This window comes from Poecilia reticulata, chromosome 15, assembly GCF_904066995.2.
Source record: "Poecilia reticulata chromosome 15, P_reticulata-male-v2, whole genome shotgun sequence".
In the NCBI taxonomy this organism is placed as follows: Eukaryota; Metazoa; Chordata; class Actinopteri; order Cyprinodontiformes; family Poeciliidae; genus Poecilia; species Poecilia reticulata.
Window position 1 is genome coordinate 12,271,553 of NC_088844.1, and position 20,990 is coordinate 12,292,542.

At 42.5% G+C, this 20,990-nt stretch overlaps 1 protein-coding gene across 36 annotated transcripts in view; it reads right to left on the reverse strand.

Annotated features, from left to right (window-relative positions):
• The window catches only part of LOC103476732 (ankyrin-3), a 92,741-nt gene that overhangs the window by 50,939 nt on the left and 20,812 nt on the right, over positions 1–20,990 (reverse strand). For 28 of the 36 annotated variants that reach the window (XM_081616447.1, XM_081616445.1, XM_081616446.1 and 25 more), the window contains exons 2-16: positions 14,191–14,292; positions 13,979–14,077; positions 11,121–11,219; positions 10,177–10,275; positions 8,527–8,712; positions 7,700–7,723; positions 5,054–5,152; positions 4,148–4,246; positions 3,964–4,062; positions 3,198–3,395; positions 2,842–2,940; positions 2,635–2,733; positions 2,454–2,552; positions 2,178–2,375; positions 420–518 (exon numbers count right to left, since the gene is read on the reverse strand). In XM_081616447.1, coding sequence (XP_081472573.1) covers positions 420–518; positions 2,178–2,375; positions 2,454–2,552; positions 2,635–2,733; positions 2,842–2,940; positions 3,198–3,395; positions 3,964–4,062; positions 4,148–4,246; positions 5,054–5,152; positions 7,700–7,723; positions 8,527–8,712; positions 10,177–10,275; positions 11,121–11,219; positions 13,979–14,077; positions 14,191–14,292 — 1,698 coding nt within the window. Of the gene's footprint in view, positions 1–419; positions 519–2,177; positions 2,376–2,453; positions 2,553–2,634; positions 2,734–2,841; positions 2,941–3,197; positions 3,396–3,963; positions 4,063–4,147; positions 4,247–5,053; positions 5,153–7,699; positions 7,724–8,526; positions 8,713–10,176; positions 10,276–11,120; positions 11,220–13,978; positions 14,078–14,190; positions 14,293–19,944; positions 20,352–20,990 lie in introns of those variants that run through there. The other 8 variants (XM_081616469.1, XM_081616451.1, XM_081616450.1 and 5 more) reach the window with 2 other exon arrangements.

Consider the following 20,990-nt stretch of genomic DNA (forward strand, 5'->3'; position numbering starts at 1 on the left):
TGCATTGTGGGAGCTTCATTATCATACATGAGTGCTATTAGGACAAGTGGTGGCCGACTGCCAGTGGGTCTGTCCTAAGAAAGAAAGTGTGTCAAAGTGTGTGTTCGAGTGCATCAGGGGAGAAAAAGTAAATCTGCCCTCAGGCTTTATGCAACAGGAAGAGCATCTACTGCTTGTACTGGATGGATATCAAATAATGTCACTTTGCACATTGTTCTCGACACTTTGTTGAATTAGAACAAGTTGTTACACCTGCTAAAGACTTTCAGTCTTTTACTAATAATTCAGAAATACTAAAACCACCAGATCTGGACAACTTCTTTTATATTTTTGGGCCTCTTTTTACCCTCTGGCAGAGCTTACATTCGGAAACATTTTGATCTTCACGAAAAGAAAAGGCACGGTAGTTTTGTCCTCACTTTTCCTGCAGCATCAGGCGGGGCTCTCTTCTGAAGAAGCAAACTGGCCACCTCCATCTTGCCGTACTTTGCTGCTACATGCAGCGGCGTGAACCCTTTCTGTTGGACGCAGAGCAAAATCCAATCAGTGGAGTTAAATACAATGTAAATAAGAAGAAAAGAAAGTTCATAGGGCATTTTAAATGCTTTTGTATATTAGTTTATTTTAGCAAGATAGCGTTTCATATAACTCTAATCATGCGACCAAAGTCTAAACTAACGGTTTTGCCATAGAAGGAATGATGCAAGAAGATTCATTTACTAAGGGTAGGATATCACATAGAAGAGACTCACAGTAATTCCAAGGTTTATAAAAATGAAATGTGATTGTTTTTTTAAACCCACACATCTAACTTTTCACTGTCTAGTTTAATTTAAATAGTCGTAGCTGAAGCTTAGGTCAGGCAACTGTTTGAGAGAAACGAGGGCCAGTGAAGTATGTTTTTCTTTCATCGGTTTGATGTGTTGTCTGACTCTTGCCTAATTCGGTCACTGACACGATAATGAGCTAAGAAGGTTACTGAATGTAATTTGAGTCCAAATTGGACTAGTGAGTGGTAGCACACAGCTGCAAAAGCGATCTCAAAAAGCATAGGTATAGATGACAATATAAGGGGAAGGAATTTTATATAATAGGAGAATTATGTTTCCAAAATGGTCATAAAATGTCACATTTAAGTAAAATGGATAATTAAAAAGTGACTGGCTGTTGTGTAAAAAAAACATCGAAATGATTAGAGAACCCTAAATAGTTACTACCTACTTGAGATTGTTTTTTTGTTTTTTTTGTCCTGCTATGACCAGAGCGATAATTAAGCTTATGTCTGCTTGGCTGTTAGAAAGAATTAACTGCACAAAAGAAACATGGTGGATCAAAAACGCCTCAGAAAGTGAGCCAAAAATGCTACAAAATGAGCAGCACTCTGTTTCCTGCGGGTGTGTGTGTGTGTGTGTGTGTGTGTGTGTGCGTGTGTGTGTGTGTGTGCGTGTGCGTGTGTGTGTGAAGATATTTAAAGACATTTGGTCATATTTTCCAAAGGAATGTGGGACTCCCACAGATTCCCGCTTGCCCTGAAACACATGACCTCCTTTCTTTCTGGCTGCCTACAGTCAGCATTCACATGACCTCCACACATAGTTAGGGAGAAGACAGGCTGCTGGATGGAGAAGCTGCTCTTAACAGAATTGCTCGGTAAACATCACACATTAACTCGTAGTTACTGAACTCCAATTCCTCTCCTCTTACATGTAGCTGCATCCATTTCTTGCTCGGTACCCGCGGGAGTCCCCAGAGGTATAGAGTGAGTGAGTGTTAGCGAGAAAGAGCCCACCATGGAGTTCACCCTCCATTAATCTGCTCCACCGATAGAAGTGACCTTTAAAAACGGCCCCCAGCTACACATCGCACACTTCCACAAACCGGCTGCATTAATTCTTCTTCTCATCTCTTTTTTCTGACCATGATCTTTACTTGGATATGGGATCAGAGCTAGAACCAAAAATCCTAATTAACTCCAGGAACAGTTTTAAATCACAATCCTGATGTTACAAATCCCACCCCCCAAAACATACAATTATCAGGATCGAAATTGGATGTGGAACAGAAAACAGGACAAGCAGCCCGGAGGCCTACTAGTGGGGAAGTGTGGTACTGAAACCGGATGACCTCCGTTCTGTTTGCTGAGTGTCTGCGTTTGACCTGACCTCTGTGGGATTTACCTTTGTGGAGGAGGAAAGCGAGGCACCGTTCTCCAGCAGCATGGAGGCGACATCCTGGTGCCCTTCGCGGGCGGCCAGGTGAAGGGGCGTGTAACCTGAAGTGGTGGCAGAGTTGGCAGAGGCACCACAATGCAGCAGCTGCTGGACGATGTCAACCTTTCCCAGCCGACTGGAGATGTGCAACGCTGTCTGGTCGTCCTACACGCGGAGCGACGAGGTGATCGTTAGCGTTATTCACTGGACTGAGTGAATCACAGCGAGGCGCTTTGCACTAACCTTGGACTTGGTGTCCACCTTGGCTCCGTTCTTCAGCAGGTAACGAACTACATCTGCCTGGCCGGCCCTCGCCGCCATGTGGAGAGCCGTTTCCCCTCGCTGGAGGACACAAACACAACACGTTTCAAGTCGAAGTTTGACAAAACCCCGAATTGGCATCATTTAGAAATCGTCCACTCACAACGTTGGTGATGTTGGGCGACGCTCCGTGGCGTGTTAGTGCGTGGACGATGTTCTCGTGGCCCATGAAGGCTGCCACGTGGATCGGCGTTAGGCCGGACTGCACAGAAACAGTAACAATTCAAATATCTGTCTGTAAAGCACGTCGAGCTTGAAGAGCAAAACAAATTGGATTTTGTTAGAACTGCGCTCCGGGTCGGTGCTGCACCTCTGTTACGGCCTGTATGGACGCCCCGTGCTTCAGCAAAAGCTCCATCACTTTTACTCTGTTCTTCTTGCAAGCGATGTGAAGCGGAGTGAAGCCGTTCTAGACAGGGAGAAAATTAATGTTACAGTGACATCTAGTCAACGTTGGACTTTTTGCAGGAGGTCTTCTATTGGTACATATTTGTGATCAATGTTCAATTGAAACACCAAGTTGGGTTTATGATTCAACTATTTGGCCTGGACTGTCACCTCTGGTTAAGAGCATGCATCAAAATAACTTGTTTTTGGTTCACAAACTAAAATTCAACAATCATATTAACCCATTTTGAGCATAGCATGCTCCCACATTGTTCGTACCAGAGCTTTTGCATTGGGATTGGCCTTCTTGTCCACGATGAGCTTGGCCACCTTGTAGTGCCCGCAGTGTGCGGCGACATGCAACGCCGTCAGGTAGTCGTTGGTGACATCATCCACCGGCACATCGTGCTGCAGCAGGAGCTGGACGCAATTCAGGTGGTCCCCCTGAGTGGCCATGTGCAGGGGCGACAGGCCGTTCTACAAGGCGTCGGAGAGAGGCAGAGAGAACAGGAGAAGGGAGGAGACGGAGAGATCCAGACAAAGAGAGAGAGAGAGAGAGAGAGAGAAGAAAAAAAAACAGACACACGCAGACAGACACGTACACAGGTGGACAGACAGACAACAGGCAGTTAGGACGCAGCCGTGTGCTTGAACAGGTAAAACTGCGAAGGAAGTTGCTGTTACAGAAGCATTGTTATAACGAGGTCATTACAACAATGTCTATGTTGTTACACTGGTCGTCCTGCGCGGTCAAACGGGAGGGTTTACGCAGCGAGGACAGGCTGCTCTGGAGAAGTCGCACAGACGTTATGGAGACAATGCGACAATGCTACAGCAACAGTTCTGCTGTCTGATTGGATAACAGATTTCAAATCGCTCTGTGTGATTAGAGGAGCTGATTGAAACAAACGTGTCAGTGTTATTGATGAAGGTATGACTTACTAAGACCTTATTTTTAACAGCCAAGAACAAATGTGATGTCTTTGTGACCTCTTCCTTTAACGAGCAAAGCGTCGGCTCACAAGCTTATCGTTCAGGTAGCTACCTTGGTCTTGGACAGGATGGGCGCTCCTCGGTCCAAAAGGATTTCTACCACCTGTTCGTGGCCACTCCTCGCTCCACAGTGAAGAGGCGTCAGACCATCCTGAAAACATATCGATCCATAAATATTCATCCCCTTTATTATACATTACAAGGTCTTTCATGGATAAATTGTAGTGAAATCTCACCTTGGTCTTTGCATCTATTTTGGACCCTCTGTCTAGTAGTAACTTCACCATGTTGCTGTTGCCCCTTTTCGATGCCACGTGAAGCGGAGTAATGTCGTTCTGATAGAAAAATAGGAATGTTTCTGTGAATATTTAACCGCAAATTGATGTACCTCTTATTCGCAAGGAGCACTAGTTGAATAAAACTGTAATTAAAGCGTTTCATCATTTAGCCATTTCTCATTGAACCAGCAATTTTAACAATTAAACAACCATAGGCCAACCCCTCAGTGAAAACAAATGGTGTAAATTCAAAAACAAACATCTGCTGAGCCTCTTCCTTGGGTGATTCTAACTATGCCTTCTGCTCTGGCAAGACATTGTAGATGTGTAATCAGTGTCAAAATCAGCACAAACACCAGCAACCCCTTAAAACAGCTGCCAACACCCAGTAATTAGGCCCCTATTAAATATGGTGCAGGCAACATCTGATGAGACAGAGGATTTGGTGGCACTTGCCCTCAGATCTAAGTGTTGCTGTGGAAAATATTTATACGTAGGATTATTTTGGAGGAACTAAGCATGAGTATTTGATGTGATGAACTTTAATTGTGCAAAGTAAGACCTATGAAATCTACAAGAAATGCAAAAAGGCCATTAAAGAGGCAGAGTTTGATTTTGTCCCTTCATAGCCACTATAGTGTCATCCATGTTGTATCAAAGTAGTAAAGTCGACCTGTTTGGTCTATAATCAGCTTTTTCTGATGCCATGGTTTTCATTTTCATGTGACTTTCCTCGCTGACAATATTGTTAACAAAGTAAACATTTAGAAATGAAAAGAATTTCTCTGTTGCCTGAGCTAGCTTGTCTCTGTACTGGAAGTTGGTAATACCCCCACCAGACAGCAGAGGGCAGAGTAAACTCACTCGAGCCATGAAGTCCACAGCAGCCCCTCGGTTAAGCAGCAACGTGGCCACGTTAATGTTGCCATAATGAGCTGCGATGTGCAGGGGAGTGAAGCCGCTCTGAGGGTTGAGAAAAAAAAAAAAAAGAAAGAAAAACACAAACAGACACATTATGTCAGAAAATTATTCAACCAAATCATCAAAATAAGTCTGAATCTCAGCCTTTTGTCTACATTAAACAAGGACAAATCCATGGTCACTAAAGAGAAAGACTGTTCAGATGCATTACACATGGGTCCAGCTACACGCTAATCAACATTAGCGCCTCCCCTCTCATGCGTCTTTAAGAGCTGATGGTATAAAATCCAAAGCAGAGCTTGAAGTGTTTTAGAACTTTTTAAGTAAAGAGAAAATTATTTAAAAAAATAAACAAACCTCAGTTTTTATATTTCCTCATTATCTTTTGCTGTTTTTTCTTCATCATCTTATTATCATCATTAGTGCAATTATTATTATCATTTGTTTTGTATGTCTAAATAATTAGGTCATTGTGAATGCACGCCTCTGGTGGTTTTATGTCCATCCTTCTGTTTTAACATCTATAAATTAAAGTTTTTTGACAGGTGCTCTATAAATAAAGTTTGAGTGACTGATTAAACTTTTTGACATTCTGACCATTTTACTGGTGAAAACCACTACACTAGAAATTAACTACAAATCCAGTTCCTTACATTTCAAATGGCAGGCATCATGTCATCATGTAGGATGACATTGTTAGTTAAAACTGCTGATAAAGCCAGAAAAAAACTAAACAAAAAACAAAACTGGCAACCAAATAACTGAGGAAATCTCACACAAAGATTTTTAGGTACTAAAATTAAGAACTTACTATGCACTAGCAAGGCAGAAGTTTCACCCTGAATATATGTAAAACACTACAGTTGCAATCAATTTGAGATGTTTTTAATTGATATTTAAACATTAAATTGTCATCTGATCCTTAAAAAAAAAATTGCGAGTCAGTGATAAACTAATAGAACCATCAAAAGCCCTTCATCAGTCTGAACGTTAAGCACATTTGTTTACCACGATGCTCAAGCTTCAGGTCAGCAAAGCCATTTTTGGGTGAATCATACCAGATGACTGTCAGGCCTGCCAATGGCAGAAACAAAGCCAAGCCAAACAGTCACACACAGGAGGTGGCCACCTGGCTTTGGTGTGACGAAAGGGTCCTGGTTATCGCAGAAGCAGCGTCATGTTTGTTGCTTTGGTCCCATGCAAAATGCTTCAAGTGGACGAATTTAGGACTAGAGGTGCAGTGCCTTGCGAAAGTATCCATGTCCTTTGGCCGTTTTGCTGTTTTATGAGCAGAAACGTCAGTATATTTCATCTGGATTTTATTTGATAGACCAAGGCACAACAGAGCTGGATTGTGAAGTGGAAGGATGATCAATGGTTTTCAAGGCTTTTAGGTAGATAAAAATATGTAAAGTCTGATGCACACCCATATAACTACTGCATATTCCACCTCTATGTAATCAATTTCAGAATGAACATAGCTGATATTTTGATTGTGAGCAGATCCGTCTTTGCAAAATACAAATCTCTTGTTAAAAAAAAGTCTTTTGAAGTCCAGTTTGTAGTTTAACATGAGCCATGCGGTGCCTTGAACTTTCCAGCAAACATGCAAACCAAGATGTTTGGCACATTAACCCCACAGTGAAACGTTTTGGGTTTTTTAAGGATCTAAGGTAAGACTTAAAAAACAAAACATGCCCACATATGTTTTCCCGCCAATCTCACTGGCCCTGATTCTCACAGAGACAAAAAAAAAATGGCAAAGGTTTTAACTTCTAGATGTGCAAAGCTGATGGAGACACATCTGCTCAGGATTTCGAGACGTAACTGCGGCAAAAGGTTGTTCTGCAACGCGTCGACGGGGGTTTAAAAATGGAAAATCAAAAACAAAGATGCATTTTCCACTTCACCAAGTATGTTCCCCTGTGCTGGTTCGTCACATAAAATTGTAACAAAAATGCATTGAGGTCAAAGTGTGGAAAAAGTTCAGCGAATCCTTTTGCGAGGCACTGTATGCTAATGACCGAGTTCTTCTGCTCTACCAACAGACTGAGTGGCTGTTGCTAGACAGCAAGACGTTTTGCAGCTTAAAGGGGTTGTTGCCATGCAGGTTATAGACAAACTGCAGCTTCTCAGTGGATGATAACCACTTCTCATGCGGTCACTGGTTATCATGTCGATCAGTTTCATGGACACATTAAGACAACATTTCTGTCAACATTTGCAAATCATTTGCCAAAATAAATAAATAAATAAATCTTTGACATTTTTGGACACCATGAAACCATTTAAATCAAGGAAAACCTTGATACCCAAGCCTCTAGCTCCAGATTTTACTTTCTCTTTTACATTTTGGTATAAACATGCTTTTTATTTTTTACTTTGACTCTTCTCCATGATTTGAGGTATACACCATAATGAAGCAATGAAGAGGAGGAAGACATGAGCTAAAATGGAGAACGGGGTGGGGATATAATATAGGGCTGCAGAAACACAACTGCATCAGGTCAGGGGGCACTGAAGTGATTGTTATTTGTTTTTATGGACTGTAATGAGGAAACTACATAATGTACAGATATACATGTGTACCTCTGTTGTTCTATTCACCATCATCTAAAGAGTCAGCCAAAAGAAGAGAGAATGGGCAGTTAGTGAGAAAAAAAGAGCAGAAAAGGCAAAGAGGAGAGAAGGAGCTCAGTGAGAAATAATGTACCCTAAGTCTAATTTGCATAAGATTTCCGGCTTGAGAACAGAGTAGCTTACAATAATATACCTGCAGAATCGTGCTGAATTTATAGCAAATAGTTTAAAACAAAGTACAAAAAAAAAGAGGGATAAAATGGAGATCTTTGCAAATTAATGTACCTTTGATGCATTTTAAGTGCTTTGAGGTCGGATTTTCTAAATTCTAGTTTGAAATACGACAAAAGCTCCACCTGAAGTTGGAAATCTTGACTGGGACGATCAGACATCCTTATGTCGTTCTAAATTCAGCATCCAATATGGCTGCCATGCATCCAAAAGGTCGAGAACATTGCTGGTATGAACTATTAGTTCTTTGATGGTCTGTAACACCATTAGTAAGCATGATTTTTTCACTAAATGAACAGATAAAATTGAAAAAAAAAGACTATTATCGCACGTATTGTCTTGTTTTAGTTAACACCAAAGCAGATAGCAAATCACTGTCCCAATCAGTAAGCAGGTTTCCTCCAAATCACTTTACTTCTTTCTCCTTTTTGCCAGAAATAAAAATAATATAAATAACCGCAACAAATTCCAATAACTGGGAAGAAAAGAAAGCAAGAGACAAAACAAATAGAAAAACGCAAAGTCATTTGAGTTCAAACAAAAAATCTGACATTAACCAGCCGACTGAAGGACCCGGAGCAGAGCTGAACTTCCCCAGCGCTCACCTTGGACTCCACATCGGCGTTGTGGTCGTTCTGCAGGAGCAGGGCCGCGGCCTTGGTGTCGTCCTTGCGTGCGGCGATGTGCAGGGCAGGCAGACGCACCTTGCCCTTTGTATCGTTCTCCAGCAGCAAGGAGACCACCTGGTCATGGCCCTGCTGGAGGGCCACCGCCAGAGGGGTGAAGCCGTCCTGCACACGAGGGGACAGAGAAGGTCACCAATGCCAAACAGATAAATGCTTCACTTAGCGGTGGAATAGATGAAGAGTGGCAGATTGATGGTAGTGAAGCAGGTTTTAGAGCAGAATATGTAGAGATGTTGCTCGCACATTTTTACATGTCTGACTTGCTGTTGGAGTGCGGGGCAAAGAGACACAAAATACAAGTTTAACAAATGATGTCAAGCTTGATTTGTTTAAAAGACAGACTTTATATTTAGAGTGTGTCGGAGTAGATGGGATTCTTTGAAACGAGGTTCTATGAAGTTATTATTGAAAGCATTTCCTCTCCCCCTAAAACAGAAAAGCATCAAACTCTAGTGAGTGTTGTCTAATGCTCTTTTCTACAAAGGATGCATTTACTTGCAGAAGAGTGAACATTGGAGGTCAGTGTAGCTGGTTGGTGGATATTAACTGTGCACATCTTCTGATCTGCGTGGTTTAGATGCATCTCTGCTTCCAACACAGATGAGTTAATAACTAGGGACACCTGATCGATATATCATCTAGTAATGTAAATTTATTAACTAATAAACCACTTATTAAATTTAGATGTGTTGCACCAGAGGAAGATTTAAAAAAAACGAAGGACATCTGTTTTTGAAGATTTGATCTAATTTTCTTTTTACATCTGAAACTGTTTTCATTATTTCATTCATTTTAGCATAGTTGAACAAGGTTGATGTTGTTGAAATTATATTGGTGGAGACTACTGCCTGATCAACTGTGATAAAAAACTCCAACAACTATAAGATCCCCAAAGTACAGGAAGATACAATCTGGTGCCTATGGATACATAACAGCACAAACCTATCAGTGTGTGTGTTACATAAGTCAGAGGGACATCCCATTTTGTAGCACGTAGCACATATACTGCCTTCTTCATTAGCACTAGCAGCTACCTATCCCTGTTTGTGTGTTTGTGTGTTTGAGTCCCACAGACTGAGTGGCGTTAAATCACAGCAGCAGCAGTGGAGGAGAGGCAGCAAGTGGAGCCGACCACGTCTTGTGACCGACTCAAGGTCACTCTGCCTCCACCAACATACACTACCAATCAATGAGGCTCTGCCATGGCTCTCACGAAGAGACGGGAGGAGAGAGAGGGAGTGGGAACAGGAGGGCAGGAGGAGACAAACAGAGTGATGATGTGAGACAGAGAGGATGAAGGAAAACACCACGGCAGCAAACAGCCGAGAGGATGGAGGGACAGACGGAGACACAGGAAGGTGCGGAGCGAGTGGGACGGGGGGGCGGGACAAGAAAAGGAAGGAGGGGGAGGAAACAAAAGGAGGAGAGGAGAGGAAAGTGGTTAGTACAACAGCTGTGAAGACCACAAGTGACTGAGGCAAACGCATGGAGACGAGCTGAACGACAGCACTGACACAGAAACGCACCACTGAACCGTCGTACGAGTAGGACGCACGCGCACACGTTTACCTCGGTGGCGATGCTCTGGCTGGCATTGTTCTCCAGAAGGAACCGCACCACTTCCAGGTGGTTCTCCTGCGCCGCCATGTAGAGAGGGGTGAAGCCATTCTGCACAGAGCCCAGAGTCAAAAAACAAAAAAAAATACACAGGCACACAAGCAGTTACAGTTACAAACAGGTCAACACAACGGACTTGTTCAAGATCACTGGATCTTCAACCAAATAATTCACTTCAGGAAAATATCATCAGCTCCGTAAGATGGGCTGTGATTACTCAAAACGCAGCTGTGTTTTGTTCAGACTCAGCCAATATTTCTGACAACATCAGTGACAAAAATCAAGCCAAAACAAAAACATCCTCACGAACACCCTTAAGGTAATACTCGTGTGCTGTTTTTGGCTCTATCTGGTGTAACGAAGGAATGTCCAACCCCAGTTCTGAGGAGACACTGTCCTGCAGCTGTTAGATGCATTCATGCTTTAGCATGCTTCAATCCAGAAACCAAAAAGCCTCGTTAACGTGCCATTAAAGTGCTGCGGAGGTGTGGTAACGAGCTATCCGTTGCATCCGGGTGTTCCTGGAACAGGGGTGCATTTAAGAGCTGCTGCACGGCGTCTCTCAAGCAGGAAGCTGGAAACACCTGCTTCAAGAGAAGCAGTCAGACTTCTCATCACTTCTTACCTTGATCTGACAGAGTTAAATGTAAAATGCACAGACAGCGGTTTTCCGCAGAGGCCTAGTTGGCAATTTGCCACCTACTGTCAGTAAAATCCTTTCCGCTGGGTGATTCCCACAATGTCACTGACTGCCTGATACGCTATCAGGTGCAACAAAAGTGTGCATCACTGAAAGTGTGATTACATTATATTGGCTTCAGGTCAACGGAGCAGGGGCACCTTAGTTTCTTTTTTTTATTTTTATCTGTAGGGAAATGTTTGTGTGCGTGTCCCACCTGAGATTGTGCGTTGACGTTGGCTCCATTGGTAACCAGCTCTTTGACGACTTCCGCCTGGCCAGCCAGCGAGGCTATGTGCAGAGCAGTGTTTCCTTTCTGGATTACACACAACAGCCAAGGGAATGCAAGTTAAGCTCTGGCCCACCTGTCCGACCATTTTTGCTCTTTGTCACCGTGGGTCGCATCCATGTGATCTAGTAAATCCCATCCCCACCGATCACATGCTTGAACTGGTATTTGGGGACTCTGGCATCCCCCTCCTGGCCGCACTGCCAACAATGTGTCACTTCCGATCCCAACATCCCACACGTAAATGAGACCCGACCCAAAAATAAAACCTCGCCAACCTTCTACGAATGTGTCCGGGTCAGAGTGAAGGCAGAGCTGACCCTCACATTGTCCTCTGGCTATATGATATGGAATGAGCTTGTGGAGAAAACAGCGATTGGTCACGTTCACCGCGTTCAGTCACAGTGAAATTAAGCACAGATCTGATATTCAAAGCAGACTCAGAAAAGGTACAAGTGACAAGTTATAGGTAGTGACTTGACCACTTAAAATGCCATTACAACTACAAGCTTCAATGTATTTTACCGTTATCCCATGGGAGAGAGGAACATCAATTTAGAGCAACATGCAATTGAAGAAATAGTGGAAAGAATACAGTGTAGACATTTTTTTCTTTTGCAAATAAAAAGACTAAAAAGTATGGCATACATTATTCAATGAATCAAAGTTGAGCAAGACATTGTATTTTCTCCGCAACTAGAGCAGAACAATGTCAGAAGGCTGGCTACACACAACATCAGAAATCTCTAAATCAAGGTGTCCTCTCTACTGCCCACAAAAACGGAGCCAAATCCTAACATCTGATGACATTAAGATGCACGCAGCATCCAGTCTAATCCCTAAGAATCCTCAGGGTCGCAGTACAGAGATATTTTAATTGGAGATTTTCTCCTTGATCTTAAATATTTTATTGAGTCTCATGTTTATGTCAGCGCCAGGCGGGCGGCCCGGGGCAGAGACGCCGAACCAGTCGACAAAATGGGAATAAAAAGCCTTCAAGGTACAAATGTGAATAATGTTTCCGTTGGCTCCACTTCTGAACCCTTTTCCACATCAGAATAGTGATGTGATATCTTTTTGAGTATAGGATATCTATTTATGCAGCATATAAAGTATCCTGCCTCCGCTCCTTGTGTTTGACTTGCTTTATGCAGTGGTATGGAAATCTATTTTTCCTGTTACAGTTTTTATTCTGTTGTTTTTGGGGGGCTCACTTAAATGTTTCAAATAAACACACTGTAATGTCAGACAAGGCATCCCAAATAAATACAAAAAGCAGTTTTTAAATGACGACTTCATTTGCTCTAGGAAGACGTCAAGCCAACCCGACTTTATGTGAAAACTAACAGCTGGTTCTGAAACCCTTGGTGAAAACAGCTACCATGTAGTAGCTGGCAATAAATCTTTTATATCTCTGTGGAGGAAATATTGCCTCACTCTGCTTGACAAAATTGTTTTCTTTCAGCCACATTAGAGGGTTTTCAAACATCAGCAGCCCGTTTAAGGTCATGGTCTAAAACAGGGGTCACCAACTCCAGTCCTCGAGGGCTACCGTCCTGCAACTTTTAGATGTGTCTCTGCTCAAACACACCTGGATCAAATAAACTGCTCATTTCCAGCGTATTGCAGAGAGGAATGAAAGCTGGTGAGGAAATTCAGACATTTTGGAGCAGAGATGAATCTAAAAGTTGCAGGATGGTAGCCCTGGAGGACTGGAGCTGGTGACCCCTGGTCACCAGCTCCAGCTAAAGTCTACACTTTGATGTTGTGTTTCTGAGCCATTTACAGCTGGTGTTGCTCAAATACTCTGTTACAAAAGCTAAATTTGTGCAAGAGTGAGGTCAAAAACTGAAAGCTGGACAATTTCTGGTAAAACGAAATTCATGGTTAAACCAGTTACGTTAAGTTGCCCAAGTCCTGGTGCAGTATACTCTCATTTCTGCTGTACACCCTCTCATATATAGCTTTTCCAAAAAGGTCAAGGGGATCATCAGGATGTTTTTTGGTAAATTTGAGACAAGCCTTTGTGAGATTTTCTTTTTGTTTTGGTTAGCAGTGGTTTTCATCTCAAAGCTCTCCACTACATGGCATTTCTTCCATCTCTTTCTTATTGCTGAATCACAAACACCGACCTTAAATGGGGAAAGTGAGGCATGATTTTTTTTTTATGTTTTGGATTCATTTTTGACCTCCTGGATGAATTGTTGATGCACTCTTGGAGTAGGTTTGGTAAGCAGGGCCACTCCTAGGAAAGTTCACCAATGTCCCATGTTTTCTCCGTTTGTTGCAGCTTTCACTGTGGTTCACGGGAGTCCTCAGAAATGACTTTGTAACACTTTCCAGACTGATAAACATCTATTACCCTACTTCATGCAGTCAGACATTTCTTAATGAACTGATTTATTGATCTTGCAGTTCTGGTAGTAATTGGTTTCAGCTTTCCGAAATGCGACTAATCACTGTAACGTTATGATTTTGTAAATTGAAACTGCATTTTGTATTTGCTTAGATTATCTGCATCTGATATCCATTTTTTTTTTATGATGATGATGATGATGAGAAATGTTTGTGTCAAAAAGCAAAAGGTGACAAAAAACAGTAGAAATACGTTTTTCACAGCCATGTGCCTTTTAATCCAACAGATCACACTGAATATGCATAATGATATAAATGTACCTCTTGGCAGAGGAAATCCCCAGGGTCTCGTTAATTAGAGATTCTGCTTTGAACTCTAACAAAGGCGGCCATGTTTTGCCCACTTTCGTGCGAGGCTGGGCGTGCCTTACCTTTGTGGCTGCATCCACAGTGGCTCCAAGCTTCAGCAGCTCGGCAACAACCTCTACATGTCCCTCTTTGGAGGCCAGATGAAGAGCGTTTAGGCCATTCTGGGGGAGAAACATTATTTTGAGTAGTTAAGAGCTGCACAGTCCGTTGTTATCTTTCCTTTGCAGATGAAATCAGACATTTGTACGAAGGCTGGCATTTTAGTAAAACATACCTGATTGCAAATATTAATCTCAACTCCAGACTTGAGGTAGTCAAGGACTTTTTCAAGGTTCCCCGCCCGGGCAGCTCGCAGGTAACTAGCATTACTGTCAGACTGGAGAAAACAGGAAAAAAAAAGAAAGTCAAAAAAAAAAAAAAAAGAACAAGAGCATAAGAAAAGTGATGCGAGGTAAATATCCAACCGACTCTGTTGGAAAAATATATATATTCAGAAAAGAGAAGCATCACTGTACCAGGTAGAACTCTGACATTATTTCTCAGGGACCTAACGGCATATTGACGAAGGCAACAAAAAACAAAAAGTCAGCATCCACAGATAGTCGTGGTAAAGGAATCCAGTTGTGTCCACCAGCTAGCGTTTCAAGTCACATTTTAAGAAATCCTCCACATCCTGCCGTCTCAACAGTCCGCCATCAGATCCCACACTATCTGTTATTTCAGCTTTGCTCCATCCAAATGTCTGTGATTCCCCAGCGTCGGAAGTTCAGCGACCGGGTGGTCCTCCCAGCTGCCACAGAGCCCTCCTCTTTTCCACGCAGTTCTCCAGCGAAACAGTCACTGTGCTACGAAGAGCAGCGCACCCTCTAGTCTGCTCGGCTGTCCTTTATCCCAATACAGAAATAGGGCTTTGCACACCAAAAAAATGATGAGGTAAGCATGTTCGCACCCCTGTTTAACAAACGTGGAGAGTACGAGGGGGTATGGAAGAGGAGAAGAGAGCTGGAAAAAAAACCCAAAGACACGGAGAAGGCTAAAAAAAGAATCAAAGGTTGCACTTCTTGTCTGTATCTATGCTGGCTCCCAGGACATTAGATTTGACATGAAATGACACAAAGCAAACTCTGCACTTTTTTTCCCCCCTCTTCTTAGCAGCAACATTTCAAGGAGCATTTTGTAAAACTCAGCAGCGGAGTTGCTGAGATCAGGACGGGTGGGGGGAAAGCTCCTTTATAACAGAAGCTTAAAGTCCAAATTCCTCTGAATTATCAAAAGGTCCAGACCTGCTAAATTTAGCCTCGCACCCAGAGACACTTGGAAGAAACTCAGCTGGGCCAAACTGGACAATCCAATGCTTTATCTTCCTCCTCTTCCCTCCTCCTCCTTCCTTTCTGCTAAGTTTGTCCTGAAATAACAGTGGCTCAGAGCCAAATTGTGACCACGCAAAACATCCAGCGTCAGAGTTTTCCACTAACAATCTGTAAATGAAAGTGCGGGAAGAAAAATATTGCCGCTCGTCTGTTCATGGGCAGACACGCAAATTAATGGCAAATGAAGCCCTGCTAACTGGAACCAGTCATTTCCTGATTACAAGAAACCATTAAGCCAAATGTCATATCGCTGCAGACCATCAGCTGGCATGTACACATTTGTTCTTCCTTGTTTTTCCATATCCTCAACTCTCAGAGGACGGTTTGAGGGATCGCTAATGATGTCTCTGCTCTCACGGCTGTGAGAAAAGTCAGGATTCAGGCCTGAGTGGCCATCATGTCAACAAAAAAACCCTCTAACGATTAAATACCATGAGTGGTTCAGAAGCGATCGATGAAGCCAAAGCAAAACATGTTTTCATCGAGACTGCAGCTAGATGACGATAAGTGGGAGAAATGCGGTATTGACTGTGAAATCTCCGTAATGTCGAATGCCCCTTTCTACCCTTCGAACATAATTACATACCATGTGGATCAGAAAGTTCCTCCAGTGAGGGGTAGCAGAACAATTAAGCAAGATTTATACCTCCTTTTGTCATGGTATGGCTACAATCTTGAATGAATACTGTTATGTTTTGGTTTTTTTTCAACTAAAAGTCTGGGAAAAAAAGTCAAGCTTGCTTTTGTCTCTAACCCCTTTTTACTCTGATACCACAATCAAATCCTGTGCAACAGCCTGAAGTTAATTAGTAAATAGAGAGAACTCTATCATAAAGCCTTCTAAAACACAACAAAGCGTGTTGTTTTTGACAAAAAATTTGAAAAGGTGTCAGTGTATGAGAATGTGTGTGACTCACTGTGAGAGCAGGACTCAAAACAAGATGTGAAAATAAAGTCTTCTGAAAGTCATGGACATTGAGCTACAGCGGTAGTGACCTTCATATTGACCTTTTGGAAAAATTTTGTCTCCCGTTCAGCTTTGATTCCACCATGCCGTCACCACACACATGCACATATTTGCTAAGTTAAACTCTCTGGACTTTTATTGTCCTGTTAAGATGTCTACATGTTGATATCTGCGCAATTAACAGAAGACGTTTTTCCCTTACAGAATGGAAATAATGCGACTGATGACAAAACTAAGCAAGACAGGTTGTCTTTCCATTTGTTCCCCTACTTTATGTTAGAGTTGTTCTATGGACGTTTTAAATGTTATGGAGAGACTTAGAATATTTCTCATGAAATACTTTCTCGCTTGAACATCAACCAGCTAAAAGGAGAATTGATGTGTCTGCTGAGTGAGTTCAGGTAAAGCTTTTACAATCTGATTTAACTAAAAAAAATAAAATAAAATCGGAGCCAAAAATTTCAAGGTTGTCTCAGACTTTTAAGTGCGTGTCATATTGCCATAGCAACACTTACTTTTGCTCAGTAAAACGTTCCTTTATGAAGAAAGCAGCAAAGGCAGACACAGGAAACATTTAGTGTATTAGTTGCTCCAGATTACTTATCCTGGAATGGCAAAGTAAGTCCATAGCTGAACTCTCAAAGCATCCAATTAGTTTGCTGCATCTATTCTTTTCTCTTTTTTATTATAACTAAAGTTAGATAAAGTAAACATCTTTGCTTCAAGCAAAGAAAAAGTCTAGTTTTCAACAAAATTAGCATTTCACCATGTGACATCTTTTCTCCCCCAGCAAGGTTACATAACATACTGTAAGTATTTTTATTTCTTGGTTTTTTTGCATCTGAATAAAACCCAAACAGTTGTCCAGTGTTTTACAGAAACTGAAATGCGTGTTTGTTATGACGCAGCCTGAGTTTAGCGTCCAGGTGTGTGACCTACTGAGGCTTTGCTGCTACGCGGCAACAAACCTGCTACCTGCTAGCATGTAAACTTACACATCGCACTGCTGTGTGATTTTTAGATTCAAGACAAAACCTACGGTGTTATTGTAGTGACATGTATTACATTCTAATCACAGAAATAGCAGAACACACTTTAATTATGGGTATTGAAAAGCTATGCAAGTGCTGGCGTCTGAGAACACTTGCTAAGCTATTCTTTATGAGATCCTCAAGTGTTTTTCAAATGATTATTTATATAACATGCAACTGTCAACGCATCTTTAAACAGAATAAGTAGATTTTATCCACAAGCACAACACTGCTTTTGTACATTTATGCACAGAAGCCTCTAGAAAAGCTGCGCGACTAACTTCAAAGTCCAGAATGAGGAGCGTGAGGATCTTTGTGAATGAGGAATTACACGCGGCAGGAGCGTAAAGCAAAGAAACGTCATTGGGAGCGGACAGATCAAACGTCAAAGGAAACTGGGCCATTAAAATCGAGGTTAAGCCTGATGGAGAGCATTAATCTAGTGTTAGCTGGATGGGTGAGGATGAGGGACACAAATCTGACACACAGGCGACAAATTGCATGCGCTGTCTCCACGCTGCACTCGAAACAGCCACAAATGCAGGAAAAAGCTCAGCCCTTTGCATTCTGTTTAGTGGCCACTGTCTGTGAGTGCGTTTCAGATGAAAAACTAAACGCCGAAGCACTCTAGTTGGTCCTGCAGAGTTTTACGGCTCCCAACACTTTAATGCTTCACAGACAGCATTTTAGTTTTAGCTGGAAATGTCAGCAGTTCATTCAAACTTCATGCTGAAAAAGCCCAAGCTGACTTTATCGGTAAAGCTTGAAATTTCTTAGATATTCCAGCACAGACATGCTGAATATTCAGTCCATTTAAAGACAGATCCCTGGGTGGCATCGGTTCCGCGATTTGGCACACAGCAAAGTACAAACGAATCAGAACGTGTGTGCACCCACTGTCACATTAAAAAGAATAAAGACATGTTATTGCAAAAGTCTTCAAGCTCTTTTTATGTTGTTTACCTGCACGGAGGTAGCGGCACGCAAAATAAGCACACACACACACACACACAATGATGTCATCACTGTGGGCTCAGTGGGAGCTTAGAGGAGAAGAGCCAGACCAGCAGCAGCTGTATTGTTTAACTTGATCCTCTGCTCTCCTGACAGCACAAAACTCAGAGCTGGGAGCACAAAAGCCAGCGGCGTCAGGATGAGGGCTGCAGCGGCCAGCAGCGCCAAAACACTCCCTCACAGCAGCAGTCACTTTACCACAAGAGGTGAAGCGAAACAAGTTCATTAACGTGAACAGATTCTCACAGAATCTGCCTCCCGGGGTTCAATACGATGAGCCTGTTAAAGAATTATCGGCTGTTGACATGTTTACACTGGAGGATGTTTTTGGGGGCTTTTATGGGGAAAAAAAGTGCAAAATTAAACTATGCAGCTTTTTTAACCCTTAAACTTTTCAGTGCTTAATTCCTAAGTGCAAGGAAAACAATAATTGGCTTTCCCACAGCATGATGCTTTCGCCACCATGTTTCCTTGGGGAGATCAAGTTTCCCAAAAGGATATGGAGAGTGAGAGTCTTCAAATAAAACTACATGCATCGACCAAAAGATCAACTTTGGCCTAATCTGATGAAAGCAACTTCTGTTATATTTGTTCTCTAGTTGATGTGCAGCAAAATGTCAGCATGACACCATGAAGCTTCCTTTGAACAATGACAAACTCGTTTTTATTCTTTGGCATTTTATTGAGGCCTCATACAGTAGCTCTTCTGTTGTGATGTTTGTTTTTTTGTTTTTTTCCCCCATCAACTTATTTTATTATTGTTTTTGTACAGCACTTTGGTGCAGTTTGGAACCTGTTTTAAAGTGTTACGGAAATAAATTTGACATTGACAGCACAAGACTTGCCAGGCAATTTTGTCACATTCTTTCCATTTTCACATGACCAACTAAACACTGATGTCTAAACTTTGGGATCTTGTTTTACGGCCTAACTCTGTTGTTAACTTCAACCTCATGTGTTCCTTTTTGTCTTGTGCCGTTTGTTCACCGATGTTATCTAACAAACCTCTGAGGCCTTCGGGGAGCAGCTGGATGTATACAGAGAAAGCCAACATGGTCCTGCTGGCGTCATGCTGACGTGGGGATATTAAAATTATAATTCAGCCTTAAGTTACAAGTGCACATGTGGTAGCATCTTAAAATACTGCTGGTGGATTCCTCAGTGCAATAAATAGACCCTGCTTCCAATCTAAACCAATAACTGGTTCATGGTAGATAAATATGTTTTATTAAATTTCTTGCAGAGTGATAAATATAAAGAGATGCCTGATGTTTATATGTTGCTGTGCATGAAAGCAGAGAAACACAACTTGAGTAGTTTTTGATCACGTTAGAAAAAAGCAAAATGAGAGCTGCCTAAAAGCATGTATGCATACTAAATAAATACATAGTCGAGCCATTCTCTTAAAATATACTTGCATCTTTATCACTTATATGAAAACAAGAAATAAAAATGCTTTTTTTTGCATAATGTTGCACTGTTTATCAGATCAGCTGCAGTTTCAAGCTCACAACCACCACTGCCTAGAGTCCTGGTCACTTTTGCAATTCTAATAGTGCAAGTATTTTTCTAACATCAAGCCAAAATACAATAACAAATAAATATCACAAAAAATAAGCTTAACTATCAATAACAGCACTACTTACTCGGGCTAGAAAGGCTGCACCCTCCTCCACGGCCATGCTCAAGTTCTTTGCCTCTTTCTTTCTCGCCTCCCAATAACGAAAACTGAAACCTGAGATGAAAGTGGCCAGGCAGCCAAGTAGCCAGCCAGTCAGTCATCTATTCAGCCTGTCAGTGAGCTGCTATCTCAGCCTCACAAACTTCCATCCCAGCCGGAGTAAAGTGCAAGGAGCCATTGGCTCAGGTGACAGAGTGGGGAGGAAGAATTGCAAGCGGTGGGAATCTCTGGGCTCCTTCCGCTCTGTGGTCGATGCGCATCAGGGCGGGCGAGGGTTGGACAGGAGGGTGAAGAGGTGAGCGGAGGGGAAAGGATGGCAGGAGGTTTGATAAGGAGAGTGGAGTCTACATAGTGAGTAAACAAAGCGCTCACGCCGCAGAGAGGACACACACGCCAAATCCCCTCTGCTGCCCTCTCGCCCTCCCCGTCCCATCCCTCCCGTGCTTCTCTTTTTTTTCTCCTTAAATCTGTAAATGAGGGTAAATCCCTGCCTCCTTACAGACGCAGGAGATGGGGACGCTGACTTACCATAATAGCTGAGGCTTCTCCATCCCTGTCTGCCTCCTTTCTCTTCTTCCTCACCTTCATTTACTCTGAGCATATGGTAGGCAGTGGGCGTCCGATAGGGGGGAGCCGTCGGTGTGATCTAGATATCCAAGGTTACGAGCAGCAAGAGGGGCCAAACTGAAAATAGCAGCTGAAACAAATACTTTCACCCAAACACCCCCCACCCTTAACCGCCGTGTTATCCCACCCACTCTCCCTCTCTTTCCCTCCCACTCATTCTCTCCCGTAGTCTCTCCCAGCTCGCTCCTCTCTTTATTGTCGCCCTCCTAATCAGCTTCTTTTTTTTTTGCTCCCCAAACAAAGACCAGTGTCAGTACTGCTGCACACACACACCCAGGCTGGGCTTGCTCTACCTGGAATCCCAACACAGTGCTGATTGTATGCATACTGGCGATGCTGGAGGGGCTGGGGAGGCTTTGAATGCAGAAGGGGACAAACAATAAC